The following is a 19594-nucleotide window of genomic DNA, read 5'->3' on the forward strand; positions in this document are numbered from 1 at the left end:
TTCTTTAAGCAAGCGTTTCTCAGTACCTGTAAACGGACTAAGTATTTGTATACTTTTAAAAATATCCTCATTTAAAATAGATAAAAACGATGTAATACAGCTGCCACCTGGCATGTTGCCATATTAGTCCCACAAAATGCTTAATGATGAATATTTTCCACCATGCACAAAACAGACCATTATGAATAAAAGAAACAAAGTCACAGCCTCTGTCCTTTTCACTGTAAACGACAGAAAGACGTGAAAGAAAGAGGCAGCTCTTATCATACATGTGACCCAAATACAGAAAGAGCTAGAACGAGGCTCCTCTATTACCGCAATATGACTCAGTTTGACACCATACTATAAATAACCTGCTGCCTGTGTCTCAGCAGGACTTAGCCAGCTGTTAGGTAAACACACCTCACCTGTCTCACACACACACAAACACACACACACAGTGGAACACAGAGAAACACTGAAAGCAGCTTAACCCATTTGTTCATGAGGTCAGGGTTCTCTTGTTATGGGGAAATAAATGCTGCAGGTGAATTTAGGGGCATGCATCTATAGTAATTAGGTTATGAGAGAGTGCCCACATGCATACATAAGGAGTGTTTATCTCCTGTTTTTTTAAATGGGAACATGGTGCAGACACTAAATCCAAAAAACCCAAACATGGGGGAAACGATCAGAAAAAGTAGGGTAGTGGGTCGGGAAGCTTTCACGCCTGAGGCTACCGCCCATAAAGCTGCGATTATCCCACACTTTGTATATTTTAAAATGTTTCTGATTAACTAGATTGGATTGCATGTTAGTTTTAATTTCAAGGTGAAACAAAGAGAGTTAGAGCAACACTTTATGCCGCTCTGGATTTTGAAAACAAAAACTAAATAACTTTCATTTTTACAGACTTAAACAGACGTAATGTAAACACGGTGGAGTTTTCCTGGAGTCAGGTCAGTGGAGATTGGGGTGCGGTTGCCGAGGGAAGCCAACTGAATAATTGGGTTTGATGGTGAGAAGGCAGTGGCTAGACATAAGGCCTGGGGGTCTGGAAAGAGCTGGCGGGGAGGAAGGAAGGGGTGGCGAGAGCAGCCGAGACAGTGATAGGCGAATGGATTAACTGCCTCAACGCTCCTCTGAGAAGCTGCTTCTAACACACCTGCAGCTTTGGAAATGGGTTGGATGGAGGTGAGGAGGCCGACATGAAGTGGAGAAATTGTATATTTAATTAGAAGATGAAAAGAAAAGATAAATATAAGGAGCAATTTGTGAAGAAGGCAGGCAGAAAAAACTGTGTAGTGAAACATTTTGTGTAAAAAAAATAAATAAATAAATAAAAAGAAAGAGGTGGGGTGAAATGGGCTGAGACGAACTGAGTAAGGGAGCATCTTTTTGCATGGCAACAATCATCCCGTCCCCCCTCGTTTGTTCAGCCATTCAGTTCTTCACTTGGAGATGCCAAGTCTCCTTTTTTTGCTTGCTTGGCCTGCTGCCGGGCTTTTCCTCTGGTGGAGCTAAACTCAAACACAGAAGCTGAGAAAGCAATGTGGATGTGCCTAAATCCTTCCTAATAGTCGATGATCTGGCCAGGAACAATAAAGGATTGTGGCAGCACACAGCCAGCTGGCAAATCTTTAAGCTTAAGCATCTAAACCACAAACACCCCCACCGCACATATACGCACAGCTGTTGAATTTTCTCTAATAGCTTGGTCCCACTCTTCTGCCCTGCTGCTGGAAAGTGGCTTATGGCAAGTGACCCAATTAATGGCTCTTAACGGCTGTGGGTCTGTGTGTAGGTGGATGTGCAGGCAGATTTGTTTCTGCTCTTGTTAAAATACATTAATACATAAAGTGAGGTGAATTGAACAGGATGCAACATTTTTATAAATACCTGAAACTGTGTGCTGCACTTTGACCACATAGTTACGCTCTTCTTGAATCAAAGTAATCCAATTGTGCTTGTCTGCATATATATAAAAGAACTATTAACAGCTAATTTAATGCTGCCAATTGGAGACCCTCTCCCTGCATTCATTTTCTAACAATACAACATTCGTTTTTCCACAGTGACATTCAGGAAGTAGCCGGCACAGACGCTCTAGACGGTGCCGCAGCAGAACCTTCAGGCTCTTTGTCAGCACCTGAGGCTGCCTCCTCTGCATCATCATCTGCCCTAGCTGCTTCCTCCTCCCCGGGGCCACCCAAAGAAGCCACATACAGCCCAAAGGAGGCGGTGGCAGTGGAAGCAGACAGGGCCAGCCAGGTGTCCGGTTCAGGGTGCACCAGTCAGGCTTCGGTTGATGACGACGACGATGTGCCAATCACAGATATCTACTTTGTAAGTACAAACATACCCTCGGACATGTGCAGCAAACACAAAGCAGCAGCTTTCATCACTTCTCTAATCTTTTAGTTTGGCTTTGTTTTTTTAGCCATCACATCATCACGTCAGAGTCGGTGTATCTTAACTGAATAGACTGAATTGTTTGACGCTGTCCTACAGATGCGCTAACACGTAGACTACAGGAAAGGAGCGGAGGATCAGGCTGGTACGGGAAAAAGAGTGTGCGCAGCTCTTGTTTGCAGTGTGTGGTGCTTTCAGCTAATCGAAATGTTTTGGGAAACATTTTGCTTTCTTTCTGGAGGCAAGTTATAAGACTGATATCTGTTATCCTGTTTTTAATGCTCAGCTTAGTCTGTTGGCAGGTAGATTAGTGTTTAGATGTGAGAGTCGAGTTACTCGTCTCATCTACCTCTTAGCAAGAGGCATATTTCCCAAAATGTTTTCTTTAAACACAGGTGTGCGCTTTGGTTTGGAGTGTTTGCTGAGTGATATTAGAGTGATGTATACCTTCACTTTGTTGCTCCCGTCTCAAATGATCTCGAGCCAACCTTCAGACACACACACACACTCACAGGATTTTTCTAAATAACATTTAAAGCTTTTTTTTCCCCCATTTTCATCTGCTCAGTCTCAGTACTGTCAGATAGTATTGTGCTAGCAGTCTACCCAAAAGCGTAGCTATAAATGAATGTATGAGCATCGGGTGAAGGAGAGCAGAGCTAGTGATCACAGTTACAGATAGAAACGTTCTCACTTGGCCTGTCAGGAATTAAACACCTTCTAATGTGGCTTTGAGAAACTTTAATGACCAACAGGTTAGTCTGTGAGCTCCCTCAGTAATTTAACAGCCTTCTCATCTACCCGGCTGTGGCTGACGCCCATTACAAGCTTCAAAAGCAGGAGATCCTCTCTCTGTGCACAGCAGCAGGGGGTCTGTAGCACTGCGTGACAAAAAGTGACACTACACACATCCTGAAGTGTAACTACAAAGAAGCATGCCACAGGCAGAGCGCTCAGAAGGGACTTCATGGAGTGGCAAAGAGCTTGTTGTTCTATTAGCTGCTGATGAAATGCCAACAACACAAACTACAGTATAAAAGGAGTACGGACAAGTGTGTTTAGACTGGATTTGTACCACAATACTCAGTTTAGCCTTTCGTCTTTTTGTGCTCTCCTCTCGCTCTGAAGAATAAATAGGATTTCTGCATGATTGCCCAAAAGGCTTGTTCCAATCTTAAACACTTCAGGTGCTGCTCCGGTTCATTCACACATGAAGAGCAAGACACGTGTTTCGGAAATTATTTCTCAGAAGTTTCAAATGAAACTATTAACATGCTACAATCTGGAGCAGTGTTTAAATGCCTAATGTCTAAAATGAAATCAAATGAAATCAAAATTTATTTCTATAGCATAATAATTATTATTATTATTGAATAATAATACAACAAAGTTGACCAAAGTGCTTCAAGGTCGGTCAGAGCAATAGCATAAGACAGAATAAAAAACAGTTAAAAGGAGGGCAGGAAACAATATGGGTAAACAGCATAACTAGCCACGAAATAACAAACTAGTTTGAATCAAAAGCCAGACAAAATAATAAGTTTTAAGATGCAATTTAAAAGACTGGATGGACTCCGAGGACGGAATATAAGGAGGGAGGTTATTCCAGAGTCTGGGTGCTACGATAGCAAAGGCCCGATCACCTCAGGACCTCAGATGAGACCTTGGTTGCGTCAGGTGCATTTGATTGGAAGATCTATGTCCTCTATTAGGAATATACAAATGGAGGAGTTCACATAGATAGCTGGGAGCCAAATTGTTTAGAATTTTAAAGGTAAATTGATACAGTGCAAGTTGGCTAAAACTGGTGTGATCATAATTTCTAGTGTCAGTTAAGAGACGCGCAGCTGGATTTTGAACTAACTGGAGCCGGTGACTAGAAGAATATGGGAGGCCCGAGTAGAGAGAATTACAGTAGTCCAATTTGGAAGTGATAAAAGCACGAATGAGCTTTTCAAGGTCCTTCAAGGGAAGGCATGGCTTTGCTTTAGATAGATCAAGATCACACTCAGGTCTGTTGGGACTACAGAAAATATCCGTTTACATCACTCCTATAAAAATATCTCTTTAATCTGATTTTCTGCACATTTTGGTTTGCTTATTTTAACACGACCAAATTATGGGAACGGTTTTTACTCGAGAAAATCAATATGAATTAGATTTCAGTGCTTGTGAGATTTGTTCCATCATTTCTGCAAGGAGGAGCGAATTGTGATGAATAAAAACCCAGTTTATCATCCCAAGACTCTGTTTAATAGTCTATCAAGCTGCTGGAACAATTTAATGGTTTTAAATTGTAGATTTTCCAGAGATGGAAATTAAGTATATGTCTGAATTTTGAAGATTTGTCAGCATTTAAGCTTGTGTAGTTCCCCATTAAAAAACAGCACAGCTGCGAGACTGAAAAGAAGAGATTGATTGGGAGTTTAGTTTTTATGATTCACATCCGTACTCACATCATATGTTTGTTTCTCTTCTTTTGCTCACTCTCATTTCTGTTGCCTCTCATGTCCACCCCATTAACCCGTTACACCTCTTCGCTCAAACGTTCAGTTTTTTGCCATTCCCTTTCCACCTCACATCCTTTGTTTACTCCCTCCATGCGCTCTCTCTTATTTCACATGTTCTCATTATTGTGATTTTCTTCAGAAGCCATAATGAAAGTGGCGAGATGGTGTTGTTGTATGCAAGCGGGAAATGAAAACAGAGGCGGCAGCCAAACACGTGAATCTAGCTGTGACCATCGACTTATCCAGTGTATCCGCGCCTTTTCCATTTTCACCCCAGCATGCTTCCTTTTTTTATCGTCAGTGTTTTATTTTGAGTTTCCCTCCTCGCCCCGTGTCCCCCTCCACCCTATTTTCAGCTTTTCATCTGTCTTTGTTTGTCCATCTGTCATGTACCTCTGCTGTTGTCAGTTTCCTGATGGGAGGACCTGGGTGGTCTCTCCTTTCCGACAAAGGAGGAAATGCCAGTCTGGTCAGCCAGTAAGTGAGATATAAGTTAGACAGCAGTGGCCTTGTAACAGTAGCTGTTCCCGTTGTTAGGCTATATTTGATTGCAGTGTTGAGAGGAAACAAGGTTTTTTGGATTGTTGTGATTTATCAACTGATTATGTTGTTTTGTGATCATGTTGAAACTAAAGAACAAAACCTGTTCACAGCAGGTTAAAAAAGTGACAGGAAGCTTCTTATTTGACAGTTTCTTTTATATTCATCTTCTTTTGAGTATTTGTTTCCTCACTCACTGACAGCTTGCTTTATTTCTCTTTGCACCTGTGTAGTTAGTGTGTTTATTGCAATGTGCTGAGCTTTGTGTGTGTGTAAATATACATGTGCAAGCGTGTGAGTGTGTGACATCCACCTCCATCCCTGTTACCTGTTGCCGTGTTGCAGCGGCTTCCCTATCTTAAAGGGCTGGTACCCCGAGAATGATAATGGCGAGACTTTTTAGAGACTCTAAACAACACTGAGTTCAAACGAACAACAACAACACATAAAACAAAAGACATGTTTGCTTGTTGGAAAAGGGGAAAAAGACATCTTGTTCCCTTGCTTTTCTTTGACGAGGATGCTTTCTGTGTCTGTGTCTGAATGTCCCGGCATCCTGGCTACCCCCCGCTCGCCATTCCCATCTCCTTCCTTCTCGCTCCTCATACTTCCCGCTTGGATGATTTAGCAGCTCATCCCTTGCTTTGCTCCCCAGGACTTAGTCCAAATGTTACAAAACACCAAGACATGTGATTCAGGCACACATCACTGAGGTTCATCTTTATATTTACATGTTTACAGCATTTTTTTTGGTTTGTTTTTGTATAAGATATTAACATCATGTTCAATTCAGCCAGGATGAACACATCCTTCCAAACACTTTCAACGTTCACACTCTCCAGTATGTCTCAACAACATTCCTCCTTAATGCATCCCTAATTTTCATTTCCTGTCTTGTCTTTTCTCCTGTGATCTCCTGTGTCTTTCTCTCCTGCCTGCCCCTGCTGCTTGTCTCTGTGCCTCTGGCCTTTCCTCTGTCCCTCTGGCCCCCTCTGCTGTGGTGGGTGTGTAAAAACAGCCTCCAGAGGACAGGACCTGGGTGTACTCTCCGCTACACTATGGCTCAGAGTCTAAGGCCCTGCCAGATGGGGATTGGGAAAGAGAGACAGTAAGTGAGATGCATCGGACTAAAATATGAAGCACAGAAAGTTTCCCCCAGAAGTGGAATGAAATTTGTTCGGGACCATGTTTGGGTTTGTTCTTAGGGAAGGATGAGCTGTAACGTTACACTCTGCACGAAGCTGCTACAGTAAATGTAGGCAAAGCTTCTCAGGTCCCAAAGTCCATTACTATTTCAAGAGTACGCTTGGTCTGCGTCCAGAAACCCACTCCTACATTACAGCATTCATTGTTCATTGACAAATGGGTGGAAATGGTCATCGACTGCCTCTGTGATCATTTAGTCCACGACCAGCCATCCCGCGTCCCTCCAACAACAAGCTGCTCAGACTTTAACACACACATCCATCGGCTCATGTGTCACCAGAGCGCCATGGCTCATTCTGCTTAAGCCGTTTAGACTAACCTGACAAGTTGCAATTTATTGAACATCAAAACCCGGTTTCTAGTTATTCAGTCAGTCGGAGGCAATGTGATGAGTTCTTTTGAGTTTATGAGGAACGAGTTTATTTTCTGGTTTAAGTTTATATTTAAATACTACCGAATTTAACAGTTATGTAAATTAGACAAATAAGTCACTCAAACTTATGCAAATTTAAAGTCAGAATGGCGTTTAGGTCACTTTAGTTTGGGTTTGTTAACTTTACGAGGTGTTTGTGAGCCAGTCTACTTTGTTAATGTCGCTTTAATGCAAAAGCGACATTAATCTGTTTTTTTTCCCAACTCATTTTGTTTTTCCATCTGCTTCTCACGCTAGACCTTTCTTTACTAAGTAGCCCCCCCCCCCAAAAAAAAAAGACAAAACATAAACAAATCTACTATTTTTTTAAAAAGGCAGAAAACAAAAATCAACAGCTCATACAACACAGAGCTCCACTTTCTTATTGTAAACGTAAGATGTCAGTATAATTTGGCCAATTACACTCCATCAGTGTGACATCATCATGTGACTAGAGTCATGTGACTGAAAATGCAGCATCATTGTCTAATGAAGAGCAGCAATGCTCGAATGACAGATTTTGACCCCATCAGCTGCATATAAAGCCTCAGTCATACCTAGAGCCTAAAGACCAGTCAGCGAATCCCTGGCAACAAGCAGTCGCTAGGGAAAATTCAGCTCAGTTCAATTCAGTTTAACAGTCTGCCAAAAATGTTTATCCCCAATCAGTTGATGAGGGGTTGCTGAAGGTTGCTAGCACTAAGTGAAATAAGGTGTTGCACTGAAAACTGTGTGATTGCGTTGATCATTAGCAGATTCCAGAAATCACCTGTAGTTTGCAGCGAAGACGCCGGCATGTGTGAAAACAGTCGCCAACTGCTCGCCGAGTGGTCGTGAAACTGCGAAAGGTCCGATGCAAGACGGAAATGGAGACTGTTTGTTGTCAAAGTTGCACATTTGGAAGCATTTTGTTTGTAGCAATATGAAACAATTTTTAAACTGAAGGCGAACGTTCTCCGTTTCTCGTTTTTTCAAATTTCACTCGTGTTCAGCTTCACAATTTACATGCAAGTGAGCGTCTCCTATGCAAACTATGGGCAACCATGGCAATCTACTACCAACCACAGCAATCACAAGGAGGTTTTCAGTATCCTCTTCGCTGCAGATTTCACCTTCCAGCAGCCAGTCACCAACCGGTCATAATTATAATAATCCAGAAAGGTTATGTCATTGGTAAACAAACAAACTAACAAAAAAACATCACGTACAAAGTTGTACGTCAGCTGGTGAGGAACATGAGCTAAAGAGTAGAAAGTGTTCATAGTTTGATTGGGATTGTTTAGACAGTCCAGGTAAAAAAAGTGTGGTTTCTAGAAGATACAAGAAATATTTACTATATGTGGGATTATTGCTGGAAAATCAAACTAATCAGACGGCCGTAGCCTGTAAAAAATATTTTTTTATTTTTTTTATACCTGCCTTTACCTGCTGTTAAGGAACTCTGCCTGAGCTCACTGTCCTGGCTTCCTGTTTGCTTTTCATCTGTAGCTGCACTTTGATTTGATGGCTCGGTGTTTATTTATCATTTCCAAATAATTAATGAGAGTTTACAGGCTGTACACCCAGGGGGGAAATGAAACATTTTCACTCTTCTGAATGCATTAACTCAGTCTGTCTGTCTCCCACAGTAAATCCTGTTTTCTGGCAGACAGGAGTGAACGTCTCAGCGGAGAGGACTCATCAGTCTGAAGTCCAGACCTCAGTGGCAGCAGCGCGATCTCTGTCTGAACCAGGATTTAAAAACATGCATACAGAAACACACTGAGAGGAAAAAGTGACTGTACCAGAGTACCAGAGGGAGAAAAAACCCTGACAGTGATGATATCACTGGTTTGCAACCATCCCTGCCTTTCACCCTTTGACAAATGAAATTTATTACATCAGTTTAATAAATAATTGTATGTGTGACATAGTGCGCATAAGGCTGTATGTAGTCTTGTATGTTTGACACACCCAAAAGAGCACGATAACCTACTTTTTGTTCTGTTTCACACTAACACAGCCCTCCAACCGACTCTTTCCCGACGAATCTCTGAAAGTCATTTTTATTCGTGATATCCTTTATGTTGCAAAGCGGTCACACATACTAGCCAGCAGACATCTCCTGGGTTCTGTGATCAAACAAAACCACAAGAAGCTCATTAAAACATTGATCCATGACACAAATACGGGTTAAAAAAATGCTAAATTGAGTGGATGCTCCTTATAGAAATGTACCTGTAAGTTTTAAAGTATTAAAGTTTTCCATTTTTAAGCAACTGTTCATCTTTTGTAGCGAGGCTTTAATGAAGCTATATTAATGCTACACTGCCTTCGGTTCTCAATAAAGAAAATGAATGGCACATCCAGAACTAGGAGCATATAAAGTGGTTTCTCCCAGTAAGGAAACCTAATTTGAAGAAAAATGAAATTAAACTCGTTAATCTCAAAATTATCTCCAGTGCAATTACCTTAGACTGGAACATATCAGTCATCCTGTGACTGCACTGGCTGCTGTGTTTCCAACCAGTTCGAAGGAAATCTCCAGCTCAGTGGTTGTAATTGCTGCCAGTATGGTGCCCATTTCCACTATGCCGCTGCTGTTGAAGTTAATTAGCTGTGTCTGCTTTTCCATGATAATCTTACCAGAGGTCATCATCACAAAATTCAGAACAGTTTGATGCTAAAAGATTTTTGCAAAACCAAGTGTGCAAAGTACGTCTTACTAGGCAGCCACCATAGCCTAACATAACTCGGATAAATAGAGCTTTTTCTTTTTTTTTTTCCCCCTGAGTCAGTGGATTACTCTTCTGTATCCCGTGATGTTGGAGGGCTCTGTGCTCGCAGTACAGGAGTTACAGTGAAAACCACTTTAAGCCAATCAAAGCAGAACATCCAGATATCTCTGTCATCCTTTAAAGTAGTGAAAATATGCAGTTTAACTTAAAAAAAAAAGCAAAAACATATTCACCTACAGCATTATTAAAACTTAAGTCCTGTTGTTATATTTTCATTTCTAAACTTTTCTTCAGCTGTTTTTACTACTGTGAACTTTTATTTATTTGTCTGTTTGTATTTGATTGTAATATTCACGACTGGTACTTTTCACTCATTTTTTTTTTTAATCTATTTGCATCCAAAGACTTTTTGTTTTGCTCATTTTCTTCACTGCGGTATTTTGCGGTATTTTGTTCTCTTTTTCATGTGTTGTCTAATTCAGTGTTGTTTTCCACTACACCACATGTTGTTCCAATAGCTGAGGGTGATGACTCTTGCCTTCAAAATAGAAGGCGTCAATTACAACACTAAGGCAGCAGACATTGTCATTAGAGTAATTTTCATGTCTACACAATGTCTTCCAGTGTTGCCCTGCTTTCGGACCGACGCACAGGGATCATTTGTAACAGTAGAATCGGCATATCTTTTTCTACATCACCTCCTCACGTCAAGAAATCGGGGAATCTTTCCAATGTTTGTAGATGTAGAGCACCAGTTGTAGTGTTTGCGGTCGATATCGTAGCTGTTACCTGTATATTCCAGTGAACGCAGTGCGTGTTGGCTTGGTGAGACACAGCAGTTTGTGAATGGGTTGAACGTTGTTTGCACTCATTAAAAGGACCTGAAGACGAACTAGTGGTAGAGGCCAAATAAACACTCGTCACATTATCCAGAAGTCATATTTTCGAGTTCTTAGATAAGAGTCTCTGCTCACACATGCTGATATTTGGACAGTATTTATTTTAGGATTGTGTGTTTGTGTGTGTGTGTGCACATGTGTCTGTGACATCAATCACAGTCATTGTACATTTAGTGTTTACTGTAGTCTCTCTGTGGCTGACATCTTAAAGACTTAAAGATTTGGAGGTTTTTGGGTTTTTTAAACTAACTACAGGCAGTTTCTTCGGTTCGTTGGTACCTTTTTACGTGTGTTTGTGTGTAAGGGAGGTTACATCAATGTCAGGTGTTGTAAAATAAGAATCGGTTTGTTCTCATGACGTGCAGTGGCCAGTTGTAATCAGTTTGCTGTTGTTCATCAGATGAAGACCATAGCAGCAATATTTTGTACAGTTTAGCTTTTACGTTAATTGCCTTATTAGGAAATTTTACATATAGGTCTGTTGTTTATATTTTTTTCCACTTGTGCTGTAATATTTATTTTTCTTTCTCATAGTTGTGCTCCTGAGAATGTGTACATAAAACTATAAATACATATATAAAGATATACAAATATATTTTCCATTTGAATCGGGAAAATATTATTTTTATTTGGTTTCATTTTTGCTGCTGGGCAAGAAATGATTGCAATCTACATGATTTTACTGTACCATATTCTTCAGTGTGTTTATTGAGATGCAGCTGCTGTATATTTATGGTTTGCAAACCACGGCTGTGTCTTTGTATGATATCCAAAACCGAAAGATTTGTGGGGTTTAATGTACATGCAGATCAATAGGGATTCTTCCAACTGTTCAGCTGTGTTGTGTGTGTTTTCAAATCCCTGTGTGCCCTCATCCAATAGGAAGAGTCCTTTACAGAGACATAGCATGATATCAAAATGAATATGCATATCAGAAATGTGTATTTATGTATATCTGTGTAAATTCATCTATTTATACATGAGGATAAATAGATGACTGTGTGTGCGTGTGTTTGGACTCAATCAGAATGAATACGAAATAAAGCAGTTCTATGAATTGTTGTCCATGGAGATGATGTGTTTTAGTTGGTTCTTTGTTGGGTGGTTTTTCTTCTTTTGGCGGCTCTGTTTGACTACATTGGATCATCTGCCTCCATGTCACCATAACCATAGCATCCACCTCTGTAACACCAACCCTCTACATGTCCTCCTTCATCCGTGAAGCTTCTCTAAGGTCTTCCTCTTTTCCTTCTGCCGGTCAGCTCCATATTCAACATCCTTCATCCAATATGTCCTCTATTGCACACGTCCGTACCATCTCGTCTCTCTAACTTTGTCTCCAAACACCTCAACCTGAGTTGTCCCTCTGGTCTAACTTCTAATCCTGTTCATCCTGGTCCCTCCCAATAAAATCATGACATTTTTACCATCTCCAACACGGCCTCCTCTCTATTGTCACTGTCATCTACGAACATCATCGTCCACAGAAACTCTTGCCTGACCTCGTCTGTCAACTTGTCCATTGCCACCACAAACAAGAGGGGCCTCAGAGCTGATCCCTGAAGTAATCCCACCCCCACGTGGAACCCATCTGTCATTCCTACAGTGCACCTCAACATGCCCTGCATTAGCTTCTCTGACAGTCCTGGCAAAATAATCATGTGACATGGAAGCGAAACTTTGAACATGGCCACTGGAGAAACTTACCACATAAACCTCTGTGTCTGACTCCACAAATCATTAGTAAGTAATAAAGTACTTCAGACTTAAGGAGTCAAAAACATTTTAATTCATGGGTCACATGCTGCCCAGTTTGATCTCCATGTAACTTTTATCTTAACCTATTTAAAAAAACATGCCAAACTTGTCACTGAAAACAATATCCTGTGAACAGTCCATTTATATAAACTGATGATGAACTGCCTCTCTTAAGAAAAACATGTCTCAGCTTTACGACTGGAAACAGTGATGATTCAAAGAAATGCACTGGCATGACTCCTTGGCTTAAACACCATATTTCTGCTTGGTAGTAAAAAGACTGTGTAATGTCTTTGTCAGTAACAAGGCGGTAAACCGAACAATGACTCAGACCTCTGGCTCAGATAAAACAGTTGTTAGCAGCACAATGTTTCCTTTGCAATATTTACATTGTAAAAAGTCATTCACCCGGCCATGCAAATCCTTTAGTGGCTTGGTTCTGATCAGTGGACAAAGTGTTTGAGAACTCCTGCATGAGGCCACAAAACATATAGGGAAACCTGAAATGTGACCCGTCCAGCATCTAGAGTATTGTCTATGTCAGATTTATTTTTACAACTTAAAGGCATTTCACCTCTCATCCAAATGGCCTCTTCAGTTCTAAAAGCTGAATGGAAGTCTCACATTATTAATTCTGTAAGCATGGCAGGGGTTGTTGTTTTTGTAGAGTGCTATAAATATGGCCACTTGGTGGTGCCACTTCAAAGGTTTATCAGAGGAAACAACCAAAATATGTTTTAAATAACTAAAGTAAATCTAAGAAGCTGATATTTTGCTCTGGATTACAATGGACAGGCTAAGCTTTAACATCATTGAGATTGTTTTCCTAAGGTCATGAGAATGGCTGTAGGACTGCAGGAGAGGCTGTAAATTTGCACATGCAAAAGCAGAAAGCTGGAAAGCCACATGATCTCATTCGAGATAATCCCTTTAACCTCTTTAGCCCAGCCCTTTAAATATAATGTATCTGTAGAACATTATCTCTGCCACGGGCAATGACCACAGACATACAGGCACACCTGAGTGTAATCTCAAATCTAGCTTTTTCTCTAATTGTAAGAACAAGAATAATTGCATCACCAGATGCCTGTGTTGGCCTAGGCACATCCTTTCGGGTACAATTAAACCATTTCTGACCAGGGTATTATAGTTACCTACAACTATAATGATGTAAATGAAAAAGATAAAAGATAAAGATAGATAGAATATGAACATGGTATAACAATAATAGATGGTATATCCTGCTTTTCTAGCACAGTGTAGTATAGTCTTTCCGTCTTGGTGTATATTGTGCAATACTTTTTACTTCAAAAAGTGTGTGGGGGGGGGGGGGGGTACGTCGACGAGCTCTGAAGGCTCCGAGCATCCAAATTAGGAGAACAAAGGCTGCGATGGTAGTCGTGTTTTCAAGGTACACGATGATTGGCCAGCATCTTCAAAGAACTCATGTGATTGGTGGATTTGTCTGTCAGTAAATGAGATTAACTTTTCAATTGGCCTAACTCGAAGTTGCAAAACTCACGTGCCTTTCCTCTTCCTAGAAGGCGGTGCCTGCTGGTTGTTACCTGCTGGTGGAGAAGCTTGTTGTTGTTGTTATTGTTGTTGTTTGTGTTAAAGTTTAAAAAAATAAGTCTTCTAAAATGGGAGCCCGAGACGATGAATACGACTACCTGTTCAAAGGTAAGTTTATCTCTGAAGGGGGATGAATGTCAGCGTCTCGGTCGTCTTTAATATGGCTCTCGGTAACAACAGGAGCAACTGAGGAAGTCAGTAATGCTAAAGTTAGCTCCACTGGTAGCAAAGTAGCAAACGATGAAACGATACCTGCTGAAAAAACTGACGCTGCTGCAGGTAGAGTTTGGAAATTCAGTGAACAAATGTGCATTCCCTAGCTTTAGGATACACCTTATCCCAGTGAGTAAGTTTAGACACGGCAGCTGTCAGGCTGCTTAAAGTGTGTTTAAGTAGCTAGCCGCTAACATCACAACGACGTTCCTACTTTGAAGTTAACTGAAACGAACCCATGTTCTGATTATATTTGATCTGTAAATCAATTAGCTGGATAACTTGGTGATAACGACCTTGAGTATGCCTAACAGGAATAATTAATGTCATTTTATTCTCTCTGACATCATCAGATTTGTTTGTCGTCACGTTAACATTAGACAAAATATGTCTTATATTAGTGAAGGTGGTGTGCATGAACAAAGTGAAATTCTAGCGTAACGTCAGTTTGAAAATGTCAGTGTTGAAAAAAATGATTTTTTTTAAGTGTTAAAAATATTAAAGCTGATGAGCCACATCATTAAGAAAAGGGGAAGCAGTTGTGGAAACTAGGATAAGAACAAAGCTGATGATAAGTTAGCAGCGGTATGGCACTATAGATGTGATGCCTTCTTTGAAAAGTGTAGAGAAGGTCAGAGAGTGCTTCACTGTGTCTCTGTGGATCTAGAGAAAACAAACGATACAGAGGAACTGTGGTACTCTATGAGGAAGTCAGAGGTAGCAGGGAAGTGCAGGACATGTATGAGGGCAGTGAGCCAGTGGTGACACTGGGTTCACGGTGGGATCGGATCGTCTGATCCACCTGAGCCTCTTCTTGTTTGCAGTGGTGATGGACAGACTGACAGATAAGGCCAGGGAGGAGTCTCTGTGAAATGTCATGTTTGCAGACGATACTGTGATCTGTAGTAAGCGTACGTGGCTGCTGGAAGAGAGCCTGGATAGGTGACTGTATGAACTAAGAGAGAAGAGTAATGAAAGTCAGTAGAAGCAAGACAGAATACCTCTGTGAATGAGAGGGAGAAAGGTGAATAGGTAAGCATGCAAGTAGCTGAGGTAGTGAAGGTAGAGAAGTTTTAATACCTGGGGTCAAGTCAGGGTAGAGTGGATGGAGACCAGTGTCAGGTGTGATTTGTGACAGAAAGACAGCAGCAAGAGTGAAAACAAAGCTTTACAAGATGGTAGTGAGACCTACTGTGATGTATGGCTTGGAAATGGTGATAATGAGAAGTAGACAGGAGGTCGAGCTGGAGGAGGCAAAGCTGAAGATGCTAAAATTTTCATTGGGTGAGACCATAATGAACAAGATTAGAAATGAGGACATCAGAGGGATTTAGATAGAAAGCTTGGCAAGTCTGAGATTATTTGGATGTGCAGAGAAGAAATAGTGGATGTTGAGTATGGAGCTGCCAGCGAGGAAAAAAAAAGAGAAAAACCTCAGAGGAGGTTGCAGAGGGTTGGTGTGACAGAGGAGGATGTTAGGGTTAGGGATATGGTGAGATGGGGGCAGGCATTCTGCTGTGGCGAGTTTGACTGGCTTAAATAAAATAAAAAAATTTCTCTGGGCTGGCTGTGCAGCGTAACAGGGGTGGGAATGCTGCAGCCTTAAGTGAGCCATGGTAGACCACTGACACAGCAGGTCTACTGTTTGCTTTGTTTTTTCATGTGTCTGGTGTGTATTTTGATTCTAGTTGTACTAATTGGAGACTCTGGAGTGGGGAAGAGTAATCTGCTGTCCCGTTTCACAAGAAATGAGTTCAACTTGGAGAGCAAGAGCACCATCGGGGTGGAGTTTGCAACCCGCAGCATTCAGGTGGACGGCAAGACGATAAAAGCTCAAATCTGGGACACAGCTGGGCAGGAGCGCTACAGAGCCATCACCTCAGCGTGAGTTTGTTTTGTCGTATGCATTACTTAAGGTGTTACGTTAGTAATGGTTATTTATAGGGTAATGTTCACACACTTAGACATGTATAATGAGATGTGTCTTTGCTAATAATTGTGGCTGAGTAGTACGTGTTTGAACCCCTTAGGGTAATAGACCTGGTGCCAGTTTTACATAAATTAATTGTCCAAATTCCTTTTGTTATCAGGAGGAATTAATCACCCAAGAGGAACCATTTTGTAACAGCTGTTTATGTAGCCGGTCTGGCCTGAAACTCTGACTGCCTTGTTCCTACGTTGTGTTGTGTGAATGATGAGAGGAGTCAACTCTCGCTTTGCCAGCTGGGGCGGGTTTATTCTCCCAAAACTGTTCAAAATAAAAACAACTCGGTACAGCAAATTTAACTGGGCTTCTGCATGCACAGTTTTAAGGGAGAGAGAAGAATAGCGGACCACATGAGAAATCACCTGCATGCGCCTGTGCCCTAACCTGGGATCGGCAAATTAGCATGTTACAATAAAGTGCTGTACTCGACAGGGAAACAACAGTTAACACTAAAACATCCAACAAAGCCGTGAGACGAAATGCATAAAGGGAACAAGCAATCCTTGAATCACTTTTGTTTACTTTAACTGTGTTTAATCGCTGTGTAACCGGGAACACTAGCGTACACGCACCTCTCCTCAGCAGGGCCTCTGGGTGACTGAGGAGAATAGCGAAATGACTTTGTGGGAAGTCAAAGGTCACACAAACAAAATAAAAGCTCCAAAAATATAAATACAGAAAATAGATATATATATATATATATATATATATACATACATATGTACATAAACGATACTGACAAAGCAAAAAATAAATGATTTTTTTAATACACCCGTTACATTTATATGTATAAAAAGTTGTGAAAATAATACAAGGTATAAAATGCAATACAAGAAATCCTGCTGGAGATGCTGGAGTCTTGTGGTGTCAGATTGGTGGCACTATTGTTTTCAGCAAAAGCAGCAAGCCATTGCTCCATTGGATCATTAGGTCCTGTTGTTTTCTTTGTATTGTTTGTGTGTCCTCCTTACTTCTGTAGGGATGGAAATGATTGTGAACCTTAGTGTCTTTATATGAAACTGTTATTAGTCACCAATTATAACCAAAACAAGTGTAAAAGAAAATACATTTGGCTTGTAATTTCTATTTATGGTTTAAACTAATATTAAACCATGTTAATGTTAAAAAGTTAGATGCCATAAAGCCATCATTATCAACTATCTTCATCAGGTATTATCGGGGCGCAGTCGGGGCTCTCCTAGTTTATGATATTGCGAAGCACCTGACGTACGAGAATGTGGACCGCTGGTTGAAGGAGCTGAGGGACCACGCTGACAACAACATCGTCATCATGCTGGTTGGAAACAAGAGCGACCTTCGACATCTCAGGGCCGTGCCCACTGATGAGGCCCGAGCATTTGCAGGTGGATTTTTGAGTGTTCTTTGTTTTGCTTTGGAGCAGTCAAAGTAGCTCCTTAACATTCAGTTCAATTGCTGTAAAATAAAAATCCCTTTTCTTTCTTTTTTTTAACCTTAGAAAAGAACACTATTTCATTTATTGAAACTTCAGCCTTGGACTCCACTAACGTAGAAGAAGCATTCAAGAGCATTCTCACAGGTAAAAAATAAAAAGTGTGAACTCAACTCAATAATCATCCAGGTACTCTACTGTTAGACCTCTTATGCCATTGTTTTCTTTCCTAGAAATCTACCGTATCGTATCTCAGAAGCAAATATCAGACAGATCTGCACACGAAGATTCTCCAGGCAACAATGTAGTGGACATAAGTGTCCCCCCAACCATGGATGGGCAGAGGGGCAACAAACTCCCCTGCTGCCAAAGCCTGTGACCCTCCTTTTTTCTTTTTCTGGTTGACTTTGTGTCAGAGTTTTCTCTTTTCCCTTCTACTGTCAGATGCTGTCATCTTACCCTCATGGGTTCAGAAGTGTTTGACACAGAGACTCTTAGATTTGACATTCCTTTATGCTGTTTTCTTCTTTGTTCGTCTGAGTCCCGTGTCAAAACAACTTGTCTAAAATACGAAAACAGAGAAGAAAGACGATTGTTAAGCTGTTAACTACAATCTCTTTTTAATTCACTAGGTGATGATCCTATTGACCCACTCCTGCTGAAGGAGTGGCGAGGGATCGGTAGGCCTGTTTATGAGTGCTCAGAGGTGTTTTTACTCGGTTCCTTTTCTCAGCCTAATCTGCTATAGTGGAGTCTCATTTTCATGTGGGGTTGACCTGATTCTGCCTGTCTTGCAATGTGGGTGCAGAAGAGGAGATGAGAGGAAGGTTCGTTTGGAGTGCTGATGTGTGGTCTGTCAAGAGTTTCTGGTTGCCTCTTTAATTTTAATTTTCCTCTTTTGTGCTGTGTGCCCACTCTGGCATGAAATTAGCATGAGCTTGGGACCAGACTGGCTATGAATGACTGACTCATTATAGGCAAGCATGAAACACATGACACATTTTTGTTTTTGTGTGTGTGAGTGAATGAATTTTAGTTTAGTACACAAACATACCAAAGGAAACTATCAGAATCAGTTTTGGGGAAGCTCATTTCACCGTGTTCAAGGATGTTATGCTTGCAGGTGATTGCTAAAAGGTCCAGGCTATTTGCAACAAATGTGTAACGGTCCACAGGAGATTCATTGTTATAAGTTGTGGTGTATGATGTCAAACTTTAATTTCAGAATTAGATTGGGGGTTTTTTGCACTAGAGTCCAGTTATTTCAGTGGAACCTTATATTTCAGAATGGCATAAAATTTTCATCAGGTAGCATTTTGCTACCTGTAAGGAAAACAATGCTGACAGAAAAGGAAAAATGAAGTTGAAATTGTAACATTTCTGTACCGAATAAGCCATTGCTGTCATTAATCCTAACTGTTGAACAGGAATTGATAAAAGTTTGTAAACTCAGAACATTATCTGTGGAAAACCAATAAATAAATACTCCCCACATACTGCTTTCACTTCAGCAACATTAATGGGTTTTACTTGAAAAAATGGAAGTGAAAATCAGAAATGCAAATTTTGTTTTCATACTTGGGTGGAAAAAAATATTTCCACCCATCTGGTTGAGGTGCTGTCATGCATTAGGTGTTCATAAGAAAGCATCTCATACATTTAAATGTGAATTTAATCTGAGTATATATAATCTTTTTTCCTACTTTTGCATTACACCAGAAAATACTGACTCATAACTAAAACCTGTCCATATGACCATACAGCAGACAGTTATTTTGGTATCCCTTACTCAGTTTACTCATACCTTAAGCTGGGTTGTTTTAATAATTGACAGATGGGTTTCTTAGGCATTTGGGATACAAACCTACTTTTTTAGGTTGTATTCAAAATTATTAGAAATGTATAAATAAGGTTAAAACGATAAAATTAGGATAGTTTACTACATGTAACATCTCAGTGCACATTCAGGGCAGGCCTT

General features: G+C 40.7%; 2 protein-coding genes across 5 annotated transcripts in view; both read left to right on the forward strand.

The window, feature by feature from the left end:
* The window catches only part of pip5k1ca (phosphatidylinositol-4-phosphate 5-kinase, type I, gamma a), a 53149-nt gene extending 41403 nt beyond the window's left edge, over window positions 1-11746 (forward strand). The window contains exons 16-19 of one of the 4 annotated variants that reach the window (XM_004554872.5): window positions 2055-2325; window positions 5310-5378; window positions 6460-6549; window positions 8688-11746. In XM_004554872.5, coding sequence (XP_004554929.2) covers window positions 2055-2325; window positions 5310-5378; window positions 6460-6549; window positions 8688-8690 — 433 coding nt within the window. In that variant the 3' untranslated portion in view covers window positions 8691-11746. The other 3 variants (XM_012920179.4, XM_076880663.1, XM_004554874.5) reach the window with 3 other exon arrangements.
* A 2206-nt stretch (window positions 11747-13952) lies between these two features.
* Window positions 13953-19121, forward strand: LOC101480206 (ras-related protein Rab-11B). The gene is made up of 5 exons (XM_004554870.5): window positions 13953-14113; window positions 15907-16102; window positions 17376-17569; window positions 17683-17763; window positions 17850-19121. The coding sequence occupies exons 1-5, from the start codon at window positions 14074-14076 to the stop codon at window positions 17993-17995; spliced, it is 657 nt and encodes a 218-aa protein (XP_004554927.1). The 5' UTR covers window positions 13953-14073; the 3' UTR covers window positions 17996-19121.
* The last annotated feature ends 473 nt before the right edge of the window (window positions 19122-19594 follow it).

The sequence above is a fragment of the Maylandia zebra genome, linkage group LG23 (genome assembly GCF_041146795.1).
Source record: "Maylandia zebra isolate NMK-2024a linkage group LG23, Mzebra_GT3a, whole genome shotgun sequence".
Lineage (NCBI taxonomy): Eukaryota > Metazoa > Chordata > Actinopteri > Cichliformes > Cichlidae > Maylandia > Maylandia zebra.

What these genes read in the sequence shown, in the direction of transcription:
- LOC101480206 (XM_004554870.5), top strand. Translation starts at nt 14,074, where the DNA reads ATGGGAGCCCGAGACGATGAATACGACTACCTGTTCAAAG. An exon ending in ATACGACTACCTGTTCAAAG is followed by an intron (nt 14,114 to 15,906) that starts GTAAGTTTATCT and finishes TTTTGATTCTAG; the next exon opens with TTGTACTAATTGGAGACTCT. An exon ending in TACAGAGCCATCACCTCAGC is followed by an intron (nt 16,103 to 17,375) that starts GTGAGTTTGTTT and finishes TATCTTCATCAG; the next exon opens with GTATTATCGGGGCGCAGTCG.